At 26.9% G+C, this 22688-nt stretch overlaps 1 protein-coding gene across 2 annotated transcripts in view; it reads right to left on the bottom strand.

The window, feature by feature from the left end:
* The window catches only part of LOC112688654 (limbic system-associated membrane protein-like), a 532509-nt gene that overhangs the window by 74451 nt on the left and 435370 nt on the right, over window positions 1–22688 (bottom strand). For both annotated transcript variants that reach the window (XM_025561958.1, XM_025561959.1), the window contains exon 2: window positions 15975–16103. In XM_025561958.1, coding sequence (XP_025417743.1) covers window positions 15975–16103 — 129 coding nt within the window. The remainder of the gene's footprint in view (window positions 1–15974; window positions 16104–22688) is intronic.

Raw genomic sequence — 22688 nt, 5'->3', positions numbered from 1 at the left:
TGTTCATTTCACTGGCGAATTAAATCATCCAGTCTCAACAACGACAAAGTTATGTGATCCCCATTACATCTCCGTAACACTTAATATGACTGGCCTGCAGTTCATAATCTAGGGCTGTTCGATTGTTTCAATAATTCGATTTTTTGCATGGGTTTAACAGTTATAGTTCTTTAGTTATAGTGCTGTAGTACACAGAACACAGCACACAGCGTGCATATGAGTGAACCAAACTCAAACGTAACCATTTGTTAACATAAACTCAAATACATTCATACCTAAACAATTTAGGTATATATATATATATATATATATATTAGACTAAATTTAATAAAAATACTTAATATAATTATAATACACAGTTAATTGATTAATCAATTTTTCAATTAATTAACCAATTTTAAAAATTCGGCACTCCTTATATAAAAACATAAATTAATCGATTTTTTCGTTATAATGACAATTTAAGAATCTTACTCATACCTATCCAAGCAAGTGGTTTTTAATTAATGAGTGTAAAGAAATAGGTTTTCCCAACTAAAGCGGTTTTTTTCTTTCTAAAATTTTATTTTTAATATACTACGGGGGCTTCGATGAACAATCTTGCTCAATATTTTGTCATAATCTTTATCGTAATATAATACACTCATTTGACGTATATCAAATATTTATGTATGATAAATCAAATATATTTGAAAGGCTACGGGGAAAAACGATAATAAGCCATATACCTACATTTTTTAGTAATGCAATTTTAAAGTTTCAAAACTCAAAAAACTAAGAGAAAAAGATCGAAATATCATTCAAAAACATTTACTGTGTTAACACAACCAATTTTTTATAAAATTAATTTAAAACAATTAAATTTTCTTTTTAAAATAAATGACAAGATGATATAATTATTATACATTTTATATTTTTGACTATTATCATTTTTCTACATAGATCTTCATTTTCTTTTTGTATTGAAATATACACTGATTGTTTTTGTTTTTTTTTAAATACTTTTTTGGTGCATGCCACTCACTATCCAAATACAATTATTCTAGTACTTTTCAGAAGACTAACAATCAGTGTATTACATGAATATCTAAATAAGCGTCAGGACAAAGTTATGTTAGACAAAATGAAATATAAAAATACTTTTTCAGTAGATATTGTGTATTATAGTTTATTGTTATCTTTGAATTCATTCAACCGTTTTTAGTTATCAGGAAAAGAGCGAATTGTAACGCTAAGATTAACCTCTTCCATCTAAGCCTAATCTTGTACAATTACAAAGATGTATAGAACGATATTTATAAAAATCACCCCTGTCAACTTGATTAATTGTTATTTGTCCAATGTTACGAAATGGAGAAATTCGCCAGTCTAGAATAATGAAGAATTCTGATGAAAACAAGAATTTCAAATAAAACAACCTTCTTTATTGCTCTACGAGGTTTTTGAAATGAGCGTCAAATCCATGTTTCAGTGGTTTTCACGTATTTAAGACTAATTGTATTGTGTGTATAACAATTATGAAACGAAAAGTATTATAACAATTTTTTTTTATTTGAAATAACTATTTATATAAAATGTAATATCATTAATTTAGCGTAGGCAACTAAAATAATAAAAATCAATACAATATAGTGATTATGAATGAATAAAACACTATTATATTTTGAGTGGTAATAACTTATTACGAATCCTTTTTTATTTAATGTTTTCATAATCATTACAAAATGGAGAGAGTCATAATTAGACATAATTAGCTAAAAATTATATATTGGACATAAAAAATAAATATAACTTGGATAATTAATTTAATTTATAGAATTTTTTTGACCATTTTCTCTATATTTGAGTTGTAGACGATATGTGTAATGCAACAATTAATACAAATAAACAGCACGAATTAATGTGTAGAAAGCTTACAAGATTTTAAATTTTCAGAAAAATTCGGTTTAAAAATATTATACGAGAAAATTTTGTTTAAAATATTTGTCATTTTTATGAATAGAGTTAAAATTATAAGTTTAGGTGGGCATAAAATAAGCGTAGTGAATACCTGTATAAGGTAAAAGCCTTGGAGCAGACGATCAAAGAAACGCTCGAACGCATCGTTGTGCATATCATTGCGTAAGTAAAATACGGATAATCCACAAAATAGAGTACTTATACGCATGAAATAACGTAGTGGGTTATGAGCGTCATCGTGGGCAAATTGATGGTGAAGTACGAAACATTTCATTTGTGCGATAGATATCAGCTTAAGTTTTCGAATCACTTACCGTGATTCCAACACGTCTGGAAAATTCTTAAAAATTGTTTTTGATATGAAAAACACGTGAACCTATATATATATATATATATATTTCTACCAAGGAAACGCGAAACTATAATATGCATGGTTAACGGAGTTTATGGTTTAATTCTAGTGGCACGGTACGATAAAAATTTAACAATTGTAAACGTCAAGTTAACAAATTAACCAAACCATAGTATTCATAGAAAATATAAGTTGAAAAAGTAGGTAATATTTTGTAAGTTATATTAAAAACTAAAATGAGTAGACATTTCTACTGTAGTGATTGACACTTGACTTTCTGTAATAATTTTTAATTTGAATAATAATTTAAAAAAAATAACGATAAAAGTTAAATTTATTTTCTATAAGCTTGGCAAATAATCCATGAATATCAAAATGTTGCGAGCACTGAAACATTATTATTTTTTATACGCGTATTGTTGATTACCGGGCGAAATTGTTTTAATAAATAAAGTATGTGACACATTGCAGCGCAAGTAGCGTATGATCCTACCGAATGTTATTTTATGTTTCAAAAAGATTTTTACCATTGGAGTACTGATACAGAGTGCCATTGTATCTACTGCCGCTGCAAAAAAAAAAAAAAAGTAAACCATTGGAAAGTTAGTTAATGTGCTCTAATCCATACTGGGAAAAAAATAAAATAAACCTTTTATCTTCTATAAAATTTCAACAATAGCTTAGATTTTACTAGTTTTTCGTTAGCGATATGATTGCAGTTACGTGTAAAATCTATACAGAGAAGACCCGGTTCTAATATTTTATTTATTTTAATTTTCATATTTTTGCGGTGTTTTATATTTATTATTTGTGATATTAAAATGCTTTTGAAATATACGTGTAAGATTTATATTATGTCTATGTAATTGTAAATTATTCTCCGGCATGTGAATTCAAGTATATGTATCTAGCGATATTATTGTATTTTTTTTTTCTCTTGGAAAATAAATAGAAATAAATTAATAAAGGAAATGTGTATTCACAAAAATAATATTGAAAAGTAACGATGACTTATATTAAAATTTGAAACAATTTAGTTGTAGAATGTCGGAATAATAATTTACGTCTAGATTCGGATATCTGGGGCACATAAATTATGGACGTTTAATGAGAATACCCAATTAAAAAAAACTATCAATTAAAAATTCTAAGCTCCAATGAGTTTGGATTAGTATTTTAAGGTTATTTTGAATCGATGTAAAAATAAAATATATATATTACTATTTTAATGATATGTCAGTGCATCAACTTCAAAGAAATTAAATTATATTGTATTCTTATCCAATTAATTAATTTAATATTGGCAACAATTCGTTTGTTTGAAAAATTTACTAAATTTGTGGATACCTTTTGAGGGTCGAAATGAAACACTCCATCACTAATTACCATAATCCAAAAAAGTATAATTAACTAGATTTATTACACATTTTAAATAATACCAACTTAGTTCTTAGTAGTTATAATTTGTTAATAATTATTAATTCAAATATATTCTTAACCTAGCTAATTGAATATTAAAAAAGAAAACTAATTGTATTTGGACAAATAAATATTAAAATACATAGATATTTTGTAAAAAATTAAAAATGTATTAAAAATAGGTGTTTAAATATTTAATGTGTTTAATATTCAAATCCAACAGTTTTAAAATATCATAATCAATTAATTTATAATTATTTTACTATTGTTTTCAATTAAAAATGGAAATGTATGCAGATTTCTTACCAAGGTATTGTTAGATGCTTTATCGGTTTATATCTAATATGGAATGTCCATCTTTATAGATAACATTTATAAACAGTTAACAGATGTAATAAATTATTACTAATTGACATTTCCCCGAAACACATACACCAAATGTTATCGGGTTACAGATATTATTACACAGTATAATACAATTTATCATATCTACTAGTTAAACCTAAGACATACAAATACAATATTAATTTCGATATCCCGACACATCGTACAAATAAAACAATATCCATGTAAAACATTTGTCAGGATATCGATACAGTCATATAGCATTATATTATAAAACAGATTGATTTCTATATTGTTGCCCAACAGTAATAATCTGTCGTATTGTGTGATAAAATGTAAATGTTACTACGAATGTCCGCGATTGGTGAGTGCTGACAGTCACCGATTAATGTCGTCGTACACCAGTCATTGGTGAATGTTATCATATTGATTAAATTTGTACTGTTTGTAAACAATCACTGGCGAACGTCGACGATTGTATAATGATATTGGTGAGTGTTGATAATGTTAGGTATTATTAAATCTGATATTATCTAACATTATAGTACCTACCTATTAACTAATATATAAGGCATTGTATAAGTTGATAGTTTCAATAAAACGTTTTATTAGCTTACCCTGTGACTTATTATACTTGGATAACCACCATGCTATATGCTGCCTCGTTAACATTTAGTATGATATTGTCATTTAACGTAGTTTTATTGTAGTCTAGTGATTTGCACAACAACCAAAACATTTTTTTTTTTAAATGGAAAACATACGTGAAGTATTTTATAATAAATTTAAAAAAGAAGTATCTAAATAAACAAGTTAGTATCTAAAAAAGAATTTACGTAATTTAAAATATTTCTTTAAGGAATTTTTGTAATATTTTCTTTTAAATATTTAAATTATTTGTCAATAAATAAATGTTTAAAAATAATTTTATATTTATTTAAGTGTTGTAAATTCTTAATTGAACTAGGAATTTTGAGTTCAAAAATAATTCTTCAATCTTTTTTTTTAATTTGAAAGGACTTTTTAATTTTGAAATATAAGCTATTTTTGTGAATTCCATATATATACTACTACTATATACTAAAATTAAAGATTAAAAAACAATGCAATTTAATGCCACTAATTTTAAATTAATTATGATATATTTCTGAACGGGTTAATTCATGAAATGTCAAATTTATTATATATATTTAAGTTATATGTGTAAAGATGTAAATTATAAACAAAATATAATTTCATATACATTTTATTCGTTAGTATATATTCAATTATTTTGAAAAATCCCAATATTTTATTTAAATTTTAAAAAAGGACTTCTGAATACCAGTAAACTAAACTCGAATTAAAATAATCATTCAATTATGATAACAGTTCCTTTAAAATTTAATTTAATTTCATAATAATACACCTATTTTTGTGTCCCCCTTAAAGTTGATGCACATTTTTAATAGTAAATTATTCAACTTTTGAGATATTTTTGCTTTCTTACCGATTTCCAATTCAGTTTTTCAAGTTTTTCAATAGAACCAAAATTTTTGATTTCTCATGTATAGGTCAAGGTATGTTTTTTATTTAATTATTGTAGAACTTTGTATACTAGAAACCGGAGAGATTGGACGAATGCATTTTAAGCATGATTTTTTTTTAAAGTTATTTTAAAGCGTATTTGTAATTTTTTCTTTTTGATTGCAGATTAGGTTCTCAAAGTTTCATTGTATATAAGCTCCAAAGAATACGCTGCATTAAAATATTGACAAATATTTACTAATATAATAAGATTTCCAAAATTGGTAAACTACTGATAGGAATTTCTCAATTGCGGAAATAAAATGTAAATCTACAAGAAAAGCAGAAGAAATACTAAAACTTTAATAAAAAGTATATTCACAGTGACGGAAATTGCCACTAGCCTACTGTTCTGTGAAACAGTTGGCCATTGCATTATGAGGCCCTTCATCAATAAGTGCCAATAGGTCATGGTTGAAAAATTATAATTCAAAGAGCTTTATTGTTATCAAATATAGATCAAGATTTTTTTTTCATTATTATTTTATTTGAAATATATTCACTTATGTTTAATAAAAAAAAAAAAAAAAAAAAAAAAAAAAAAACAAATACCGTGTGTTCCAGTCAATGTTTTGGCCCTAGGACCCTAGCTTTGTATGACGTGTGCTAAAACGAGACGTTGTTCATCGATACAAGATGTTAATGATTATTATTAATAGATTTTTTTAAGTAAAATTTGAGTATGATTTTTAGTATGAAAAGATTCCGTTCAAGATTCTTAATAGAAATTTATTATCCGAAATATATTTATAGTTAATATGAAGGCAAAAATAAAAATATCTCTGTAAAACGAATAAATTCTTCGTTTTATTCTGAATCAAGAAAAAACTAAATCAGGTACCTTTTCATAGTAATGTATTATTTTTATTAACATACTTGTCTGTAGTCAGGATCAGCCCAAGCAAAAATAGTGCACTAATCAAAATCAAATTTTGCCCCTCTAAAAAAAAATTGAGTTCTTATTTTAACTTAGCCCTTCCTCCTATTTTTTGTCGGAAATTGTGGAAGTGATTGTGTGGTTATTTATATTTTCAGAATAATTGAAAACACCCAGCATAGTTCGTAATATAAAGTAATATAATAACTTTAGACAATATTATTTTACTATATAGATAGGTGGTTTTCACGAATGAATTAATTTAAATATTTTTCTTATAAAACACCGATAGTATTAGAATAAATGTACAAGTTAATTTTTAAAATGCCACCACTACTAAAGTGCCGCTTTAGGTAGGTGCCTAGCTCGCCTATACTTTGAGCCGAATCTGTCTGTAGTTTTAATTTTCGACTTAATAAGACACCCCTCCCATGCGTTGTATGGTAAAAAATCCAGAACGGCGTAATATATAGGCAATAGTAGTACACTGATGTGTTAGTGTCGATATTATTTTGCATATATATAAATATTTTAATCCAATTCATTTTTATGAATATTATATGATATTATATTATTTATAATTTATTATAATAATAACGAGCAATTTTATTTTCGTTTATACACATTGAATTTTTTTATTAGGGATCATGTGAGTTAAATCTGTAAAACGAAAAATGATATCGTAGTAAATATAAAATAAATATGTACTTTATCTTCAAAATATTTAATTAAAATAAATTGTCGAAGATATTAACCTGAAAATAATTAAAATTATAAAAATTTCGCTACAAAATAGTATTAATTTTAAGCCCTGAGTTTATATTCACTACTACAACACGATTGATTAAATAGGAGTTAAAATATTACGTCAAAGAAGTAAAGAAAAGTCAAATCATAAAAACAAATATTTTACTGAAACCTAACCTAAATGAAGTACAAATAAATTGGTATCTTGTGTTGGTGTTCATGGATGTCAAAAAATTTTGGTAACATTTTGATTGGAGGCTAAAGAAACTTTTTTTTATTTAATGGTGGTACAATAAATCATTTTTTGATAATAGTCATTACTGATCCAATTAATAACATTAATAACGAGCACCAGATCCACCCAATTAGTGTAGAACGGTAAAATTCTTTCCGACCAATATCGAGTTCATCCGAATAAGAAAGGTCTTTGATTTCAAGCGTGGATTTAAATGAGTATACTCGTATTATATTTCTATTAACCATATAACGAGAGATCAATTTGTGACTAATCTCAGATTTAGCACAGTTTTTATTTTATCTAATTAGATTTAAATGACTCGATCTACTATGCCGATTATAGCACAATAATTATATTCATCGAATATTTATACTGTGTATTCTGTATTTATATTGATAGTAGTGACAGATGATCTTCGATTTCGAGCACTAATATAAAGATATTCATTGTACTTAAAAATAATAAAATTCAAATTCAACTCTTCGAATAAGTTATAATAACAATCTAAATGATTTAAAATGTATTCAAACGTTTAACTTCCAAACTTTACCTTGAATAAGATGATACGTATATGTACTGTATATATCTAAAACTATAATGAAATATTATATTTTAATACATAGTTAACAATATTATTTAGAATTTGAACGTTATAATAAAATATTTGCATAATTCAAATTGAGATCGCAGCAAAATTTTCAAGTTAGCTGATGAACTTTCATACTCATTTAAATGTTGACTGTATATGTGATATTTCACTTCAACCTTTCCCGGATAATGTGACATGTTTATATTTAATACTTTTCCAGATACTTTTTTAAGTAAAACACAATATGAATAAAATACTTATACATAAAAATGCTTTAAGATATAAGTCTTTTTTCTTGGTATCCTACATTATTGTGCAATAAATTATAACTTATTATACTTACACATTAGTATTCTAGTATTCTGTGGTATTATTAAAAAACCAACTGTATATATTTCCGGGATAGTACTTTGCTAGTAATTTATTTATGTGCTTATATGCATCTATATACTTTTCCTCATAAAAATAATTTGACTATCAAACAAATTATTTTAAAACCGAAATTCAAAACAAAGCTTGTTTTCATTCACTGCAAGAGGTGTTTTCATTCAATTCATTTATTGCGAAATTAAAAATTGATTATCGTAAATATTCCATTTGGTACTTAAAATTTTTAAAATTCTTAATATTAGCTTTAGGTACAATTTCAGAACCTAATTTTAAATCTAAGATACGAAGAAATGTATCTTTTACGTTGAAATAAATCAAAATATTATTATATTTATATATCAGATTGTATAATTATTTTATCAATACACATATATATATATATATATATATTTTGTGTTTCTATATATAGTGAATCTTTTCTATTACTTCTTTAAAGTTTTAGAAATGTTATTTTATGGTTTAATACTTTTATACTTAACTGTGGTGTATTACTATGTCATCATAATCGAACTCTAGATAAACGGACGACTATTATGGGAAAAAACGAAAATATCAAATTCAAAAGCCGTTAAAATTATTTTTAAACGTGTGTACGCAAAAAACGGATAGTGAAAGTTTTAATTTCAATAAGAGCACAACTGATGACATACTTTTTGCGTGTATGCAGTGTACACATATATAATATATACTATATATTATATAGTGTTGTTTTACTACTTTCGTATCGGACCGCGGCGGCAGCCGTAGTGACGGCTAAATGAACTCGGCTGTGTACGAAGGGGAAGATTTACGAGTAAATAGGTTTTAAACGATGTCGCGTGTTCAGTGCCTATTAATAAAACAATATACGAGAGGGTCGGGTTCGATAGGCCAGAAAGTTTTCGAGGTTTTCTTCTTTTTCCTTTTAATAATGTATTTACAACTTTATGCGGACCCGATGACGTAATTTCGGGGGTTTTAATTTTTCGTATACCGTTAAAATTCACGCTTGTCACAAATTTCTATTTGTATTATCATTTAATTGTAATGATATTCCTCCCAAAAAGTTGTTATTGTTATTTATTTCATTGGATATTCCAAAACGTTCTGAATAAATAAGTTACAACTTGCATGAAAAGTGCTGATATTTGAGCAGAGACTCCTTACATTAGTTTCATTTTATAGATATGGCTTGAAAAAACTTAACAAGTTATGTAATTGAAGTATAAATTTACACGCAAATGTATATACTCATAGTTTAAAAATTAATTAATTAACTTAGATGCTGTTAGATGTATTCGATGGCGGTCGATATCATTTAAATAAGTACTTAGCTTAAAATGCGTTATAGATTTTTATCCAAGTAATTTGTATTTATGATCAGAAAATAAACAAAGACAATTGAATATATATAGCAGATATTTTATGTTAGATACTTAAATTCTAATTTTTTATTTTAATTTATTTCAACACAGTGCAAGCGATCATCGTGTATCATTATTTTAATAATAAAAAATCGTTTTAATAGTGACGTTGGATCATTACGTAACAAACACGGCTATTCTGTATGGAGTTTATTTAGTACGGAGATAATCTATGTTTTTTTTTTTATTTTGATTACATAATCTATAGTTTCAAATGAGTTTTTTCTTCTACTGGCATTATTTTTTTATTCTTTATAATTTTTTTTGTCGTCAACACAATCACATTAAATGTGTCTTTTAAAAATCAAAAATATTTTCAAATAAACTATTTAAGATTTTTTTAATTATTTGGCATGTAAAACTTATATATGTGTGTGTGTGTGTTTGTTGGTGCGTTCAAGTATATACGTGTGTGTATAATCAATTTTCATCTGGGTTGCCTAAAATAAAAGGGAATATTTTTTGTTCAACGGAAAGTGCACAACGATGGTTTCTTCGCTCCACTCAGAACTAAAATTACGTTGTTTTTTATTCAAAGTTAAAGAAAAAATGAAAACAAGGCCTGTGATTTATTATATGTGTATATCCTGTAGGACTAAAATAAATAGCATGTATTTCAAATCATATATATATATATAAACTATACTGTGCGATAATATCATATACATGATCCGAGACACGTCTTATCTATCTATGTTAATACACCAAACAACTGTCTTACGTATAAAATAAAAGTCAACCTCGTTTACCGGCCCGTCTCATGATCCCGTATAAAATAGACATTCTACGGCTTGCAACTATTACTACTATTTATAATGCGATGTAATAAAATATCCATTATCGCACCTAGAAGTACCGTACTCCAATAATGGCTTTGATATATAAATATATACGTGTGTACGATTAAGTCAATATCAGTGGTGGTTTCAGAAATATGTCACTGGTAGGGGGGCTTAGCCAAGTATATACCAATAAAGTACATGTATAGCAAATTGCAGCTTCAGGAACAATGTTCAATTTTATAACAATCACAAAAATAAAATAACATAATATTACGGTATTAAAAATTAATAGTTTGTATTATAATACAAAGCTTAGTTGTCGTTGTTTTTTTTAAGAAAATCTATTGATTATATTTTTTATAATATTTTCGCTGTAAATATTTATATCCGTACATAATGCAAAAAAGCCAACTTTGTCTATCTTATATAATTTTTGCTCTTAACCAAGTTTTAAGCACCCTTAAAGAGAAAAAATATCTTTCTGCTGTTGTAACAGAAATTGGTAACTAAAATTGTTAGAAATGATTTATGTGTTGGATAGTAATTTTGATCTAAATGATTTAATGTCCCATGAGCAAAATTACGATTTTTGAACTTAGAATTTACTAATTATGATTTATTGTTTTTATTTTTTCACGAAAATGACTGAGACTATGTTTCACGGGCTACGTTCATCAATATTAAACATAACGTTTTGAATAATTTTTATAACAGTAATCTGTATAATATTATCGATTGATACAAAACTTAATACAATTATTAGCGGCTGGCTTGTATATACAAGAAATTATAATCAATTCAGTACGATGTATATATGTATATTTTTTATATCATTCTATAAGTAGACCAAAAGTTTAGGATTCTTAAATTATGAATAAAAAATATTTCAATAGTATGTTTGCGCTGTGTATGGAAACATTTTTTTTGGATAATTTGGGGGGAAGACACTTCTTTTACCTCCCTAGAACTATTACCATTATTAATATAATATACTATATACATTTGTACAGTGCGATGTAAGTTTAATAGCAAATTCATAATATGGTTTAACCGACTTCTTAGTACAGACATAATTATAATTTATGAAAATTTCTAAAATTATTCACATTGCACAATTGTTATAAAGACAATAATGCTTCAAAAGTATAACTTGTATAATATAGCTCTAAGTAATAGGCAAGTATTCTCTTTTCTGTCTCTGACCTCTGTGTAGTGTGGACTGTGTTAAGATGGGTCGTCCTAGTGTCTATACAATTCATGCTAACTTTATTTTCAATAAAAGTCTTAACGAATATTTTTGCAAAAATTGAAATAACTCTTAAATAATAAATTACTTACAATTATTTTTTAATGAATTAATTAAATTAAACTTATTTTTACTCTTGTATTGTATATAGCAGTGATGCCTAACATTTCTTCATTAGCGGGAAACTTTGGTAAACAATTATCTTCGAGCGGACCATCAAGTATAAAAGTCAACATTAATCTAACAATATCATTTTGTTTTGCATAATGTTTATACAATATATACGTAGGTATATATTGGACTAATTTTTATATATTTTATCAACTATTGAAAAGATTACAGATTGAGGTAGGTTTACATAGATTTGATCAGTACACTCTTTTAAGTTTACGGGTCATATTGATATTAAATTGTAAACTTTGTATTTGAAAATGTTAAATAATAAAAATCGTATTTGATAATAATTTTACTTTTGTTTTTAATATTTTGTTTTATTTTAAAAATTTATAACGGGTCAAATAGAATATAGTGAACCCACGGTTAGCGGGTCGGGCACCACTGGTATACAACATGAATTAATAAATAATTATATTTTCTAACCCATGGACATTTTATTGCCTTAACTTGTGTTTTTATTATTTGTTATTATAGTGTGTCTGAGTTTGACTATTTCAAATACGTATGTAATCGTTAACGAAGCGCTGTTTGACGTGATATCTACGGAAAATTCAAAAATTGTCCGAAATGGTTTTTGGTTATTGCGCGAACGATAGGAGATGATGATAAAGCGCGATTTATTGTAATACACTAGTACCGACACCGTTTGGCGTTATTGCTCTCGTCGTAATCAGCACGGGTGCAAGTTAAACCTAACAATAACCATAATAATAGCAATACTACAAGTGTTATTATTATTATTATTATTATTATTATTATTATTATTACTATTATTTTTACTATTATTATTATCATTATAATTGTTTCGACGGTGTAAATATTATATTATTACAAAAATACGTATAACGTGTGACTGCAACTGTATAACGCGGTAATGATACGGTATCGTTCAACTCATTATGCACACAACCGCGGTGGTGCCGTCAGCACGAAATGGCTGATCACCCATTATGTGGCAACTTCAAGATTTCGAATAGTAATAGCCAAATTTGCGGGGGGGGGGGGCAGAGAAACCTTTGTATTGTGATAGTTGCTACTAGCTGTATATCGTTATAAGCATCCATGTGTATTATATAAAAGTGCAAATATTTGAAACGTCTCGTTATTGTATAACTGAAATAGGAATTTATAACAAGTGAATTAAACAAAGTATAATTAAAACCATTGCGTTGAAATGTTTTCATATTTCGTTATAGTTTCATCTTAAATTTAACTGTTATTATTGTTCTATCAAAAATGCGTTAATAATTTTTTATTTAAAATATTTTCACATGAGAACTCGATGAAGAAGAAAACATAAGTCTGACTCTTAATATAAGCTCTAGATCATTCTTTTAGTATTATTATTATCATTATAATTTGAATTATAAATAAATTTTATATTATTTCGTACAGTTGGGTTATTCTATTGAGCAAACTCTGATTAGATTGTAAAAATCGTTGTTATTTGGGACGAATTGTCAAAATTCAAAATCGGTAATCTATTTTATAATTATAATTTTAAAATCATCAAAAAAAAAAACATAGGTATAATCGATTTTCTGTGACCTGACTGACTTTTACGACTATTAATTTTGACTTTTTATATACTTAGTTGTACGAGGGTATTTTTTTATGTTTTTTAGATTTATATATTATCTCACTACATGGTAATAAATAAATTAATTAATTACAAAGTTTGACTTGGATATTTTTTACATTTTCAGATGAATTTATTTTATTTCTAAACTTATTCGTTTTCGCGTTTTAACGTCGATACGTGTTACTCTCGTAAGAGTTTATTATTAAATATTATGATCACCAAATTCCAAAGTATAATAATTTCTCAAACTTTGTGCACGAATCGAATTTAGTCTAGAAATAATAATATTATCTGATCAACACTGGCGACGCGATCCAAAGCAATTGAGAACAGACGAAACTATCTCAGTGTAAATGGTTTAAGGCAATTCTCCAGTGGCTTTTATACGACACCAAACTCACATAAAATGCCAATTTAATTGTTTTGGGAAGTGCTCACACGTTGCGACAGTGCGATCATATTAAAGTGCAGCGTGCAATCTCGTATACACATACCCGAACTGACCAACAAAATAAATTTTTGTAAATCGATATTAAACTCATAGTAAATATATTCAATGAATACATGTTAAATGTAAATTATTCAATGTAGGTATTACAGCAACGTGATTTACACGCATAATTTCTGTACGCGTCATATTCACCATCACACCGTGTACGCTGTTGTACAAGTATGAAATTACTATTTTTCGATCAAATATGGTTTTAAAGAAAATTTAATTTTCAAAAAAGATATTACGTAGTAAAGAAACATAATTTTTCGCCATTACGTGGTCAAAAATAAAAAAAACATGTCCATCGCATAAATAAATGAGTACAATGGAATAAATAAAACTTATAATAATGTTTTATTAAATGGATATTTAAAAATATCTATAATAAATCTGATATGAAGATGTCCAGAAATAAGAAAATAGAACAATTTAGAGAAAATTAATTTTATTCGTCCAATTTTCGGGTTACTCCTTATTGATGAGCTTTTTGAATACTTGGTGGCGTACATACGGAGAGGAGGGGTTCAAACCCCCCCATGGGCCAAAAAAAAAAAAAAATTGTTTTATTATTGATGACGTGTAATATATTCGTAGTTTCATTATTACGCTTTGAACTAAAAATATACAGCTATACAAATATTATGATAATTAAATAATTATATTGATAAGTGTTTGAAAAGTTTTGTTAACTATGCAGTTTTTATATTCCAATAGCTATTAATTTACTGTGATGTAAAAGTAAAATGTAAATTGGTAAAAAATTTGTATAAAATAATATCTATTTATAGCAGTTATTTATCTTATTTATCTGTGCAACGAAAAAAAAAAAAAAAAGATAACAATTATTTTTTTAACTCCCCCTCCCCCCCCAGAGCAAGATTGAATATACGCCACTGAGTAACACAGTATTATATAAGTAGACTTCATGATAGTTCCACTTATAAAAATAGTTACAAAAGTTTTTGTATTGGTATCTTAGAAAAAAACACCATGTATATAAAATTTAAATTTGAAAATCAATAATAGTTCAAGTAAAAGCTATACCATTTACTACCAAAATACTTATATAATACTTGAAAAAAAAAAAAAATAAATAACTTAATTTTCGATGTTTTAGAACAAGTTATTCTTTAACATATTTCTCTCAAAGTTATTAAGTATCTACGTAGCAACATATATTCCTATAATCTTATATGGTTGTTACAAAAATTATAAAATAGTAATCAAATTTGATTTTATAATGTACAATAAACTAAAAACATTTTATTATTGAAATATACAAACTTAGGGTTTCGTTATACCTGTTGAGGTTTATAAATTGAATTGAGTTTTAGAAATCACACGAGATTCAAAGTTTTAATGATTACGAGAATTTTATCGATTAATTTTAGACTAGAAATTTTACAATTATGAAAAACTGAAGCACCATCTGCATTCAATTAGCTATCGATTGAAAATATTTTACTTTAACGAAAAGTTTTTTTTTCCAAAGAAAAATAAAATCATCGTTATAATACTAATAGTTTCCTTTTCCTGGTGAAAATTTATAATATAGCTCAGCGTACAAGTATGATGACGATCTAAGCTATCATAATATTCGTCAACTATCAAAATGATTATTAGTACAAAATGGTTACACACATAAGCAGTTTATTTTGTGTAATCTAGTAACGTTAGTAATCTATTTAAATTCAAGAGCTTGCTCGTATTTAAAAAACTAGCGACTGTTTTGAACATTCCATTGTGGCGTTCCGAAATTTCTCTACGTCCAATTACCTTAGCTCTAATAATAAATACCATGAAACTTACCGGGATTATATACTTCACACGGCAAAACGATTGTGTCCTTGGTGACGACCGTGTATGTGCTTGGCTTTGTCAAAAACTTGGGAATCTTGTTGGGGTCCATTTGAACGTACAGATCGGCGTTATCCAACTCTGCAGACACATACAAGCACAATAAATTATCAATTAGTTGTAAAATATGTTTCGATTTTAAAGCGAAATCATGGCAGATGCAACCGCGTGTTAAAACCAATCGATTGAACGCTTTCGTAAGTTATTGTGTTCATCGTAAAATTAATGGAACCCATTTACAATTTACAATACGTGCACTTTAGTGTCTAAACGTGTTTTGATATCGATCGTAACCCGTGGGTGAATAAATTATTGTTTATTATTCCCACTGCAGATTATTACACTGAGCATTTTTCGGTATGAACTCGGAACACTATGCTACGACGTAGTTACATATTATGCAATTGACAATAAGTTATTTCAGTTTATTAAAAAACAAAAAAACAAAATATCATTTTAGTTAATAGTATAAAATATATTATTGTATATTAATTATTATAGAGCAAACGCATAGAGCAACGTTTAACATCCTTTTTTCGTTCATGTACCTCTTGATCTCTCGCTAATGCTTTACGTACACCAAATTATCAATTTATCTATTTTCATATAGGATTGTTAATAAATTATATAGTTAGTTTTAGTGGAAAATAAATAATTATGAAGTGTTTATTTATTCTAATCATTATGCGTCATACAATGTAAATTTTAAAATTGTATTTTACTATCATCCTTGGGATTTTTTGGTAACACTTAATTTTTGAAATCTAGTTCCACATATGATAAATAAACTTATAAGATTAAACTCACAAAAAGTCTATTACAATACATATTTTTGATGAACATATGTAACAAAAAAGCCAAATTACAAACATCATCATTACAAACCCAATCTACAAAGATAGTGCTCGTTATTAAATATTTCATAAACATTTCACATTAATTCTTACATTTTTCACCATTACCTTTTTTTTTTATCAAAGTATCCTCTTGTATATTTTTGCGTACTTCCAGTTAAGAAACGTTGACATAGAAAATAACAAACCTGACCTAACTAATTCAACTAACTAAATTCATGGAGTATTACCGAACCTTACATCCATACTAACTTTTTAGTTTACTTGGAAAATGTACCAAAATTAATTTAATTGTAAATTTGCTTTATTTTTTTGTTTCTCGTTGAAGGCTAGATAACATTTTGATCATTATGATAGTCCTTCAAATGCTTGCTTTTTCAACAAACCAGTACAAAAAAAATTAAATGATACATAAAATAATGAATAAAAATGGAATTAAAAAATAATAATAATAATACTATTTATTATTCTGGTTTTTAGATAAATTATCATTATATCATCTTATCATTTTCATAATTTACATATTTCAAATGCTTTTTGAAGTAGTCCGAAGGGAAAAATGTAATAACTGGGGCAGAGAAGTTATAGGATTTGCATGTTTTATTCTGGGCCTCTATTTTATAGCAAACCAAGATTTAAATATAAGTCATAGGCTCCACAGTTGAAATCTAAAATTTTTTTTTGCATATTTTTGCATATTTCGTGCATATTCTACATAAAAACTGTAGGGTATTATTATATTTTATACACTATATAGTAACATTGTACACCACCCGATTCCCATGTAGACTATGTACTATATTATAGGTACCTACATATTTTAGTTGGGCATTCAGATAATGTTATCGAAGATAACTTATCTTAATTATTATAACTTATTAGTTTTACCTATGTCGAAATAATTGGCATTTAAGTATCTATATTAAATTTTATATCAAAATTATTATGTGTCCAGAGTTCACTGTTCGTCAGTAATCTTGTTAGTATTAAGTATCGTTCGATACGAAACTGCGTGCTGTTTGTTGTGTTTTCCATGCTTACATTTTTCTTTTAAAATTTCTGCTAAAATTTTGCACAATGCCAAAAATAAATGCAAATATATTTAGCAAGTATGTGAAACAGTTTGGTAAAGATACATTTGCTACCGATGGTACTATGCTTTATTGTAAGATTTGCGAAGTCAAAGTAAGTGCTGATAAAAAATGTACAGTAACTCAACATATAAAAACAAATAAACACGAACGATTATTAGCTCGTCGAAATAAACCTGCAAAAAATAAACAATAATTTATATCACAGCCGTCAAACAAAAAATCTGTTTTTTCACATGATTTATGCAAGGCTATGATGTGTGCAAACATTCCTTTACATAAAATTTCTAATGTTCAATTCCGATCATTCCTTGAAAAATATACTCTAAATGTATAATCTCAAGTTTATCTACGTTGAGGAAAACTTATACAAACTATTGCTATTTAGAAGCTATTGATCAAATTAGAAAATACATTGTAGGAAATAAAATATGGGTTTCTATAGATGAAACGACAAATGTCCAAGGGAGACATATTGCAAACGTAATAATCGGAACTCTACTAAAGGATAGACACGGAAAAATATATTTACTAAATACCGAAGTTTTAGAAAAAGCCAATTTTTCTACGATAATCAAACTTTTTAACAGCTCAATGTTTCTCCTGTGGCCCGACGGTGTTCGTCATGATGACGTCCTTCTATTTTTAAGCCATGCTGCGCCATACATGAAGAAAGCAGGTATAACTATCAAGGTTTTGTACTCCAAAATGATCCATATTACTTGTATAGCATACGGATTACATAGATTAGCAGAAAATATTCGGAGTCATTTTCCTAGAGTTGATAAATTAGTAGCAAAAGGAAAGCAAGTATTTTTAAAAGCACCTTCGCGTGTTTTATTTTTTAAGACAGAAACTCCCGGAGTCCCTCTTCCTCCCGAACCTGTACTTACACGTTGGAGTTCTTGGATTGAAGTTACTTCTTATTACTGCCAATATTTTAAGCCAGTACGAGATGTTATGCAACATTTTGATTCTAACGATACTCTATCTATAAAAGAATCTCAAACCTTTCTAAATGAAATTTCAATGGAACCAAATTTGACTTTTATATATTCAAATGGTGGGTTTTTACCATCAATCATAACTAAATTAGAATCACAAGGAGTATAATTAACTAATTCAGTATCAACAGTAATCTTCACAAAAAATAAATTGGAAGAAGTTGCGGGTGACGTTGGAATGAAAGTAAATAAAAAATTTAACCAAGTTTTAGAAAAAAATGATGGGTTTGCAATAATATTAAAATTTTTAAAAATTTTGAATGGAGAAAGTTCATCAATGAATGGTTTACCAGAAGACTTAACGGGAAATGATTTAAAATTTTATAAATATGCACCAGTAACATCAACAGACGTCGAAAGAAGTTTTTCTCGGTACAAAACCATACTGGCTGACAATCGGCGATCATTCGACGTAGAAAATTTTAAAAAAACATTAGTTGTGAAATGCAATAATTTATCAGGTGAGAAAAAAGTTATTTTAAAACTACTTTTATATTCATATATTTAATATTTATTTTAAGGATAAATCAAAATTCGAGATTGAAGAAAACTATACTAACAATCGGCGATCATTCGACGTAAGAAATATTTAAAATAAAATTAATTGTGGAATGCAATGATTTCTATATTACTTTTATATCTAATTTTTTTATTTTACTAAAATATAATTTAATTTTTTTGTGCATATTATCTTGCATATTTAATGAATTTGAATGCAAATTTTCAATTTTTTATATGCATATTTTTCCAATTTTACCTTCTATAACTTTTCTGCCCTGGTAATAACCTTAAAAATGTCCAGGTACGTAAAAACTCTTTCAATTTTTTTCCACATGAAAGCCATTTTAAACATGTATACACTTATTACATCGGATACTATTAAAGTTATAATAGTTGTGCCTAGAATTATTAAATACAAATATTGACTTAAATATTATTAAAATTTTACTTGGAAGGTCTCATTAGGTTAATTCATTTGTTTTAGTATTCTTATAAAAGGTATCTCATTAAATTACCATTTAAAAATGATCATAATTATTATTTTAACAAAATAAATACAACGTTTTGGTAAAAACTATTTTATTGTGTGTTTTTAACAATGTTATTTTGTATACGATTTTTTGCTTCAAATGGGTATGGGAATAACTATCCTAAAATAGTGATATATAATCTTTTTTATTGAATCAAATACTTTCATAAATATTATATTCATTAATATATATATATATATATATTAATGTCTTACGGTGGTCATTAGAATTACGAGGTGCACTGTATATTTTGTAAAATTAAATTGTGCACTGTTTTGGTTTATACTAAAAAATAAAAAGATACTCCCAAAAATCCAGTGGTTACAATAACCACTTTCAACAATATCTGTATGATCATTGTTGCTTGTTTGGTAATTAAAGTCTTAGTTACTTACGTACTCATTGTACATCATAAATGATATAATCTGTATGTAAGTACGAATGGGTTGCGGATATAATTTGCTGGTAGGTATAATTTACACAATAGGGATTCGACTAATTTTGGACATGACTGCAACATAACGAGCTCGTATTTCGGTACACAGTGTTATTAGTATGTTGCCATCTCATCTCATTCATTCGCCACATATTTGTTCAGTGGATATTTTTTCCTGCTATGTTACTGTTTGGTGAACGTTTTTTTTTTTAATTTGTTTTATTGGGTGCAATTGTTTTCAAATATTTCTTTGAATTCATACATTTTAAAAAGTAATCAGCGTAAGCACCCTTTAAAATTCCAAACAAATTACTTTTATGAACGTATTTTGATGTTGAGTCGTTATTATTTTTGATCTAATTGACAACGACATTTTTCCGTGAATTGAACTTCAGTTTGATAATAATAATAATTCAATTTTTTTTTTTTTTTTTTAATAGAATCTTGTAATAGTGTTCTATAAGAAAATTATTTGCATATACTTTGAATTAGACAGCATATACATTACACATAATGTGTATTATGAAAACGAAAACAATTGTTAAATATACCACGTTATTGCAGTATTTGGAAACAAAATCGTACAACGCATGTTCACAAGTTTACGTTCGTATTTTGTCAACGACACGCGAATATCACAGGATATTTTCAAATAGAACGTGAACGGCGTTTATATTTTTAATGAACTTGAACGATTTTGTGGTGCTCAAATTTATATGCTATTTTAAAAATATATGTATAAATAATAAATATTGATTATAATATGTTTAAGGATTAGTTCAAAATATAAAGAAAAATATAACTTATATATTGTATTGTGTCATCTAATTTATTAATTATGCTCGTTTGTATGAATTGTAAAAAAAGTTAATTTAATAAAAAAAAAAAACTTATATATTTTATAAAGGTCTCATTTATCAGAATACAGGTTGGATATGAAATAGAAACAAATTTGATGAACGGCCAAATAAACGTGATAATTTTTTCATAAAACTTGAAGATGAACGAGTTCATTATTTCAATTTCGAATACTACGTTATTGATTGGCGTAAAATGTATCAATATTATAGCGTTAACTACTGCAACATTTTTTTACTGCGGAAAAACGTCTCATATATCGAGACATTTAAAAATATCTTACCTTCGCAGTGGCGTATACAAGGGGGGTGTTTGGTAGATATGACACTCCCCTTGAGTCGTATCATATATTACATCAGCGGTTACCAACCTTTTTAGTAGTGCGGACCACCAATTTCGTAAAAAATTTTTGAGGCCCACCAATAGTTATATATGTAAAATATACACATACGTCAGTTATTACAATTTATTTATTAAAAAACAATTGTTTATCAAAAAATATAACTTCATTGAAGTAGATTATTCAAGAGTTAAACAATTTAATGTAATTTTGGATTGTTCCCAATGAGAGAATCAATATTTGGATTAAAAATGAAAAGTTTTAGCTTGTACGTATTACATATAAAATTTAATAATTATAATTAACACCCCCCTTCAGAAAATCCTAGCTACGCCACTGTACCTTCGTATCAAGTTTTCAAAAAAAAGGGCAAAAATGTTGTTTCCACTGTTATGAATTTTGCATGAACTCTTTAAATATATTATATAAATAAGGACAAATTTTTAAAGGTCTCCCGTGGGGGTGACACAAGCTGTGAGTAAATGTGCAACCGATTCCCATGGCATATTTTTCGACGTTTTATCTTGTAACGGCTCCCCTTACGTAGCATGTATCAAGACCGTTCAAATGCGCATGCAAAAAAAAAATAATATTTAAATCGGTCGTTTATCCACGCCACAGTCAATATAAGTTGCTAGTCTTGAACCCACACACCGCTGCATACTGAAGTATTCAAAGAGAAAAGCCTTTTTATATTAACCAAGCAACGAAGTACATAGAGATGTGTAAGCTTTTAAAATGGAAAAAACAAAATAAGATCTTCTCTTTCTTTTTATTTTTATTTTCAACCCTTAAGCTCGGTTATCGCTAAAAAACTGAAGTAGCAAGAAGAGGTTTTTTCCAAAAAAAATGCTTTCATCGCTTTCCAATATTTCCTGTTCAATCATAATTATCTATAAGTTATATATACGAATATATCTTGTATATAGATAGTTTACAAAAAATTATTGACATTTTGATACGCAGCAACGATTGACTTTGAAAATAAAAGCTTTTAAAAATATGTTTTTGAAGAATTATGGCAATTTAATATGTATAATATTATAACATGT

Source organism: Sipha flava, unplaced genomic scaffold, assembly GCF_003268045.1.
Source record: "Sipha flava isolate LNK unplaced genomic scaffold, YSA_version1 3_pilon_pilon, whole genome shotgun sequence".
NCBI lineage: Eukaryota > Metazoa > Arthropoda > Insecta > Hemiptera > Aphididae > Sipha > Sipha flava.
The sequence above is the reverse complement of the archived record's forward strand: the minus strand, read 5'-3'. Positions and strand labels throughout refer to the sequence as shown.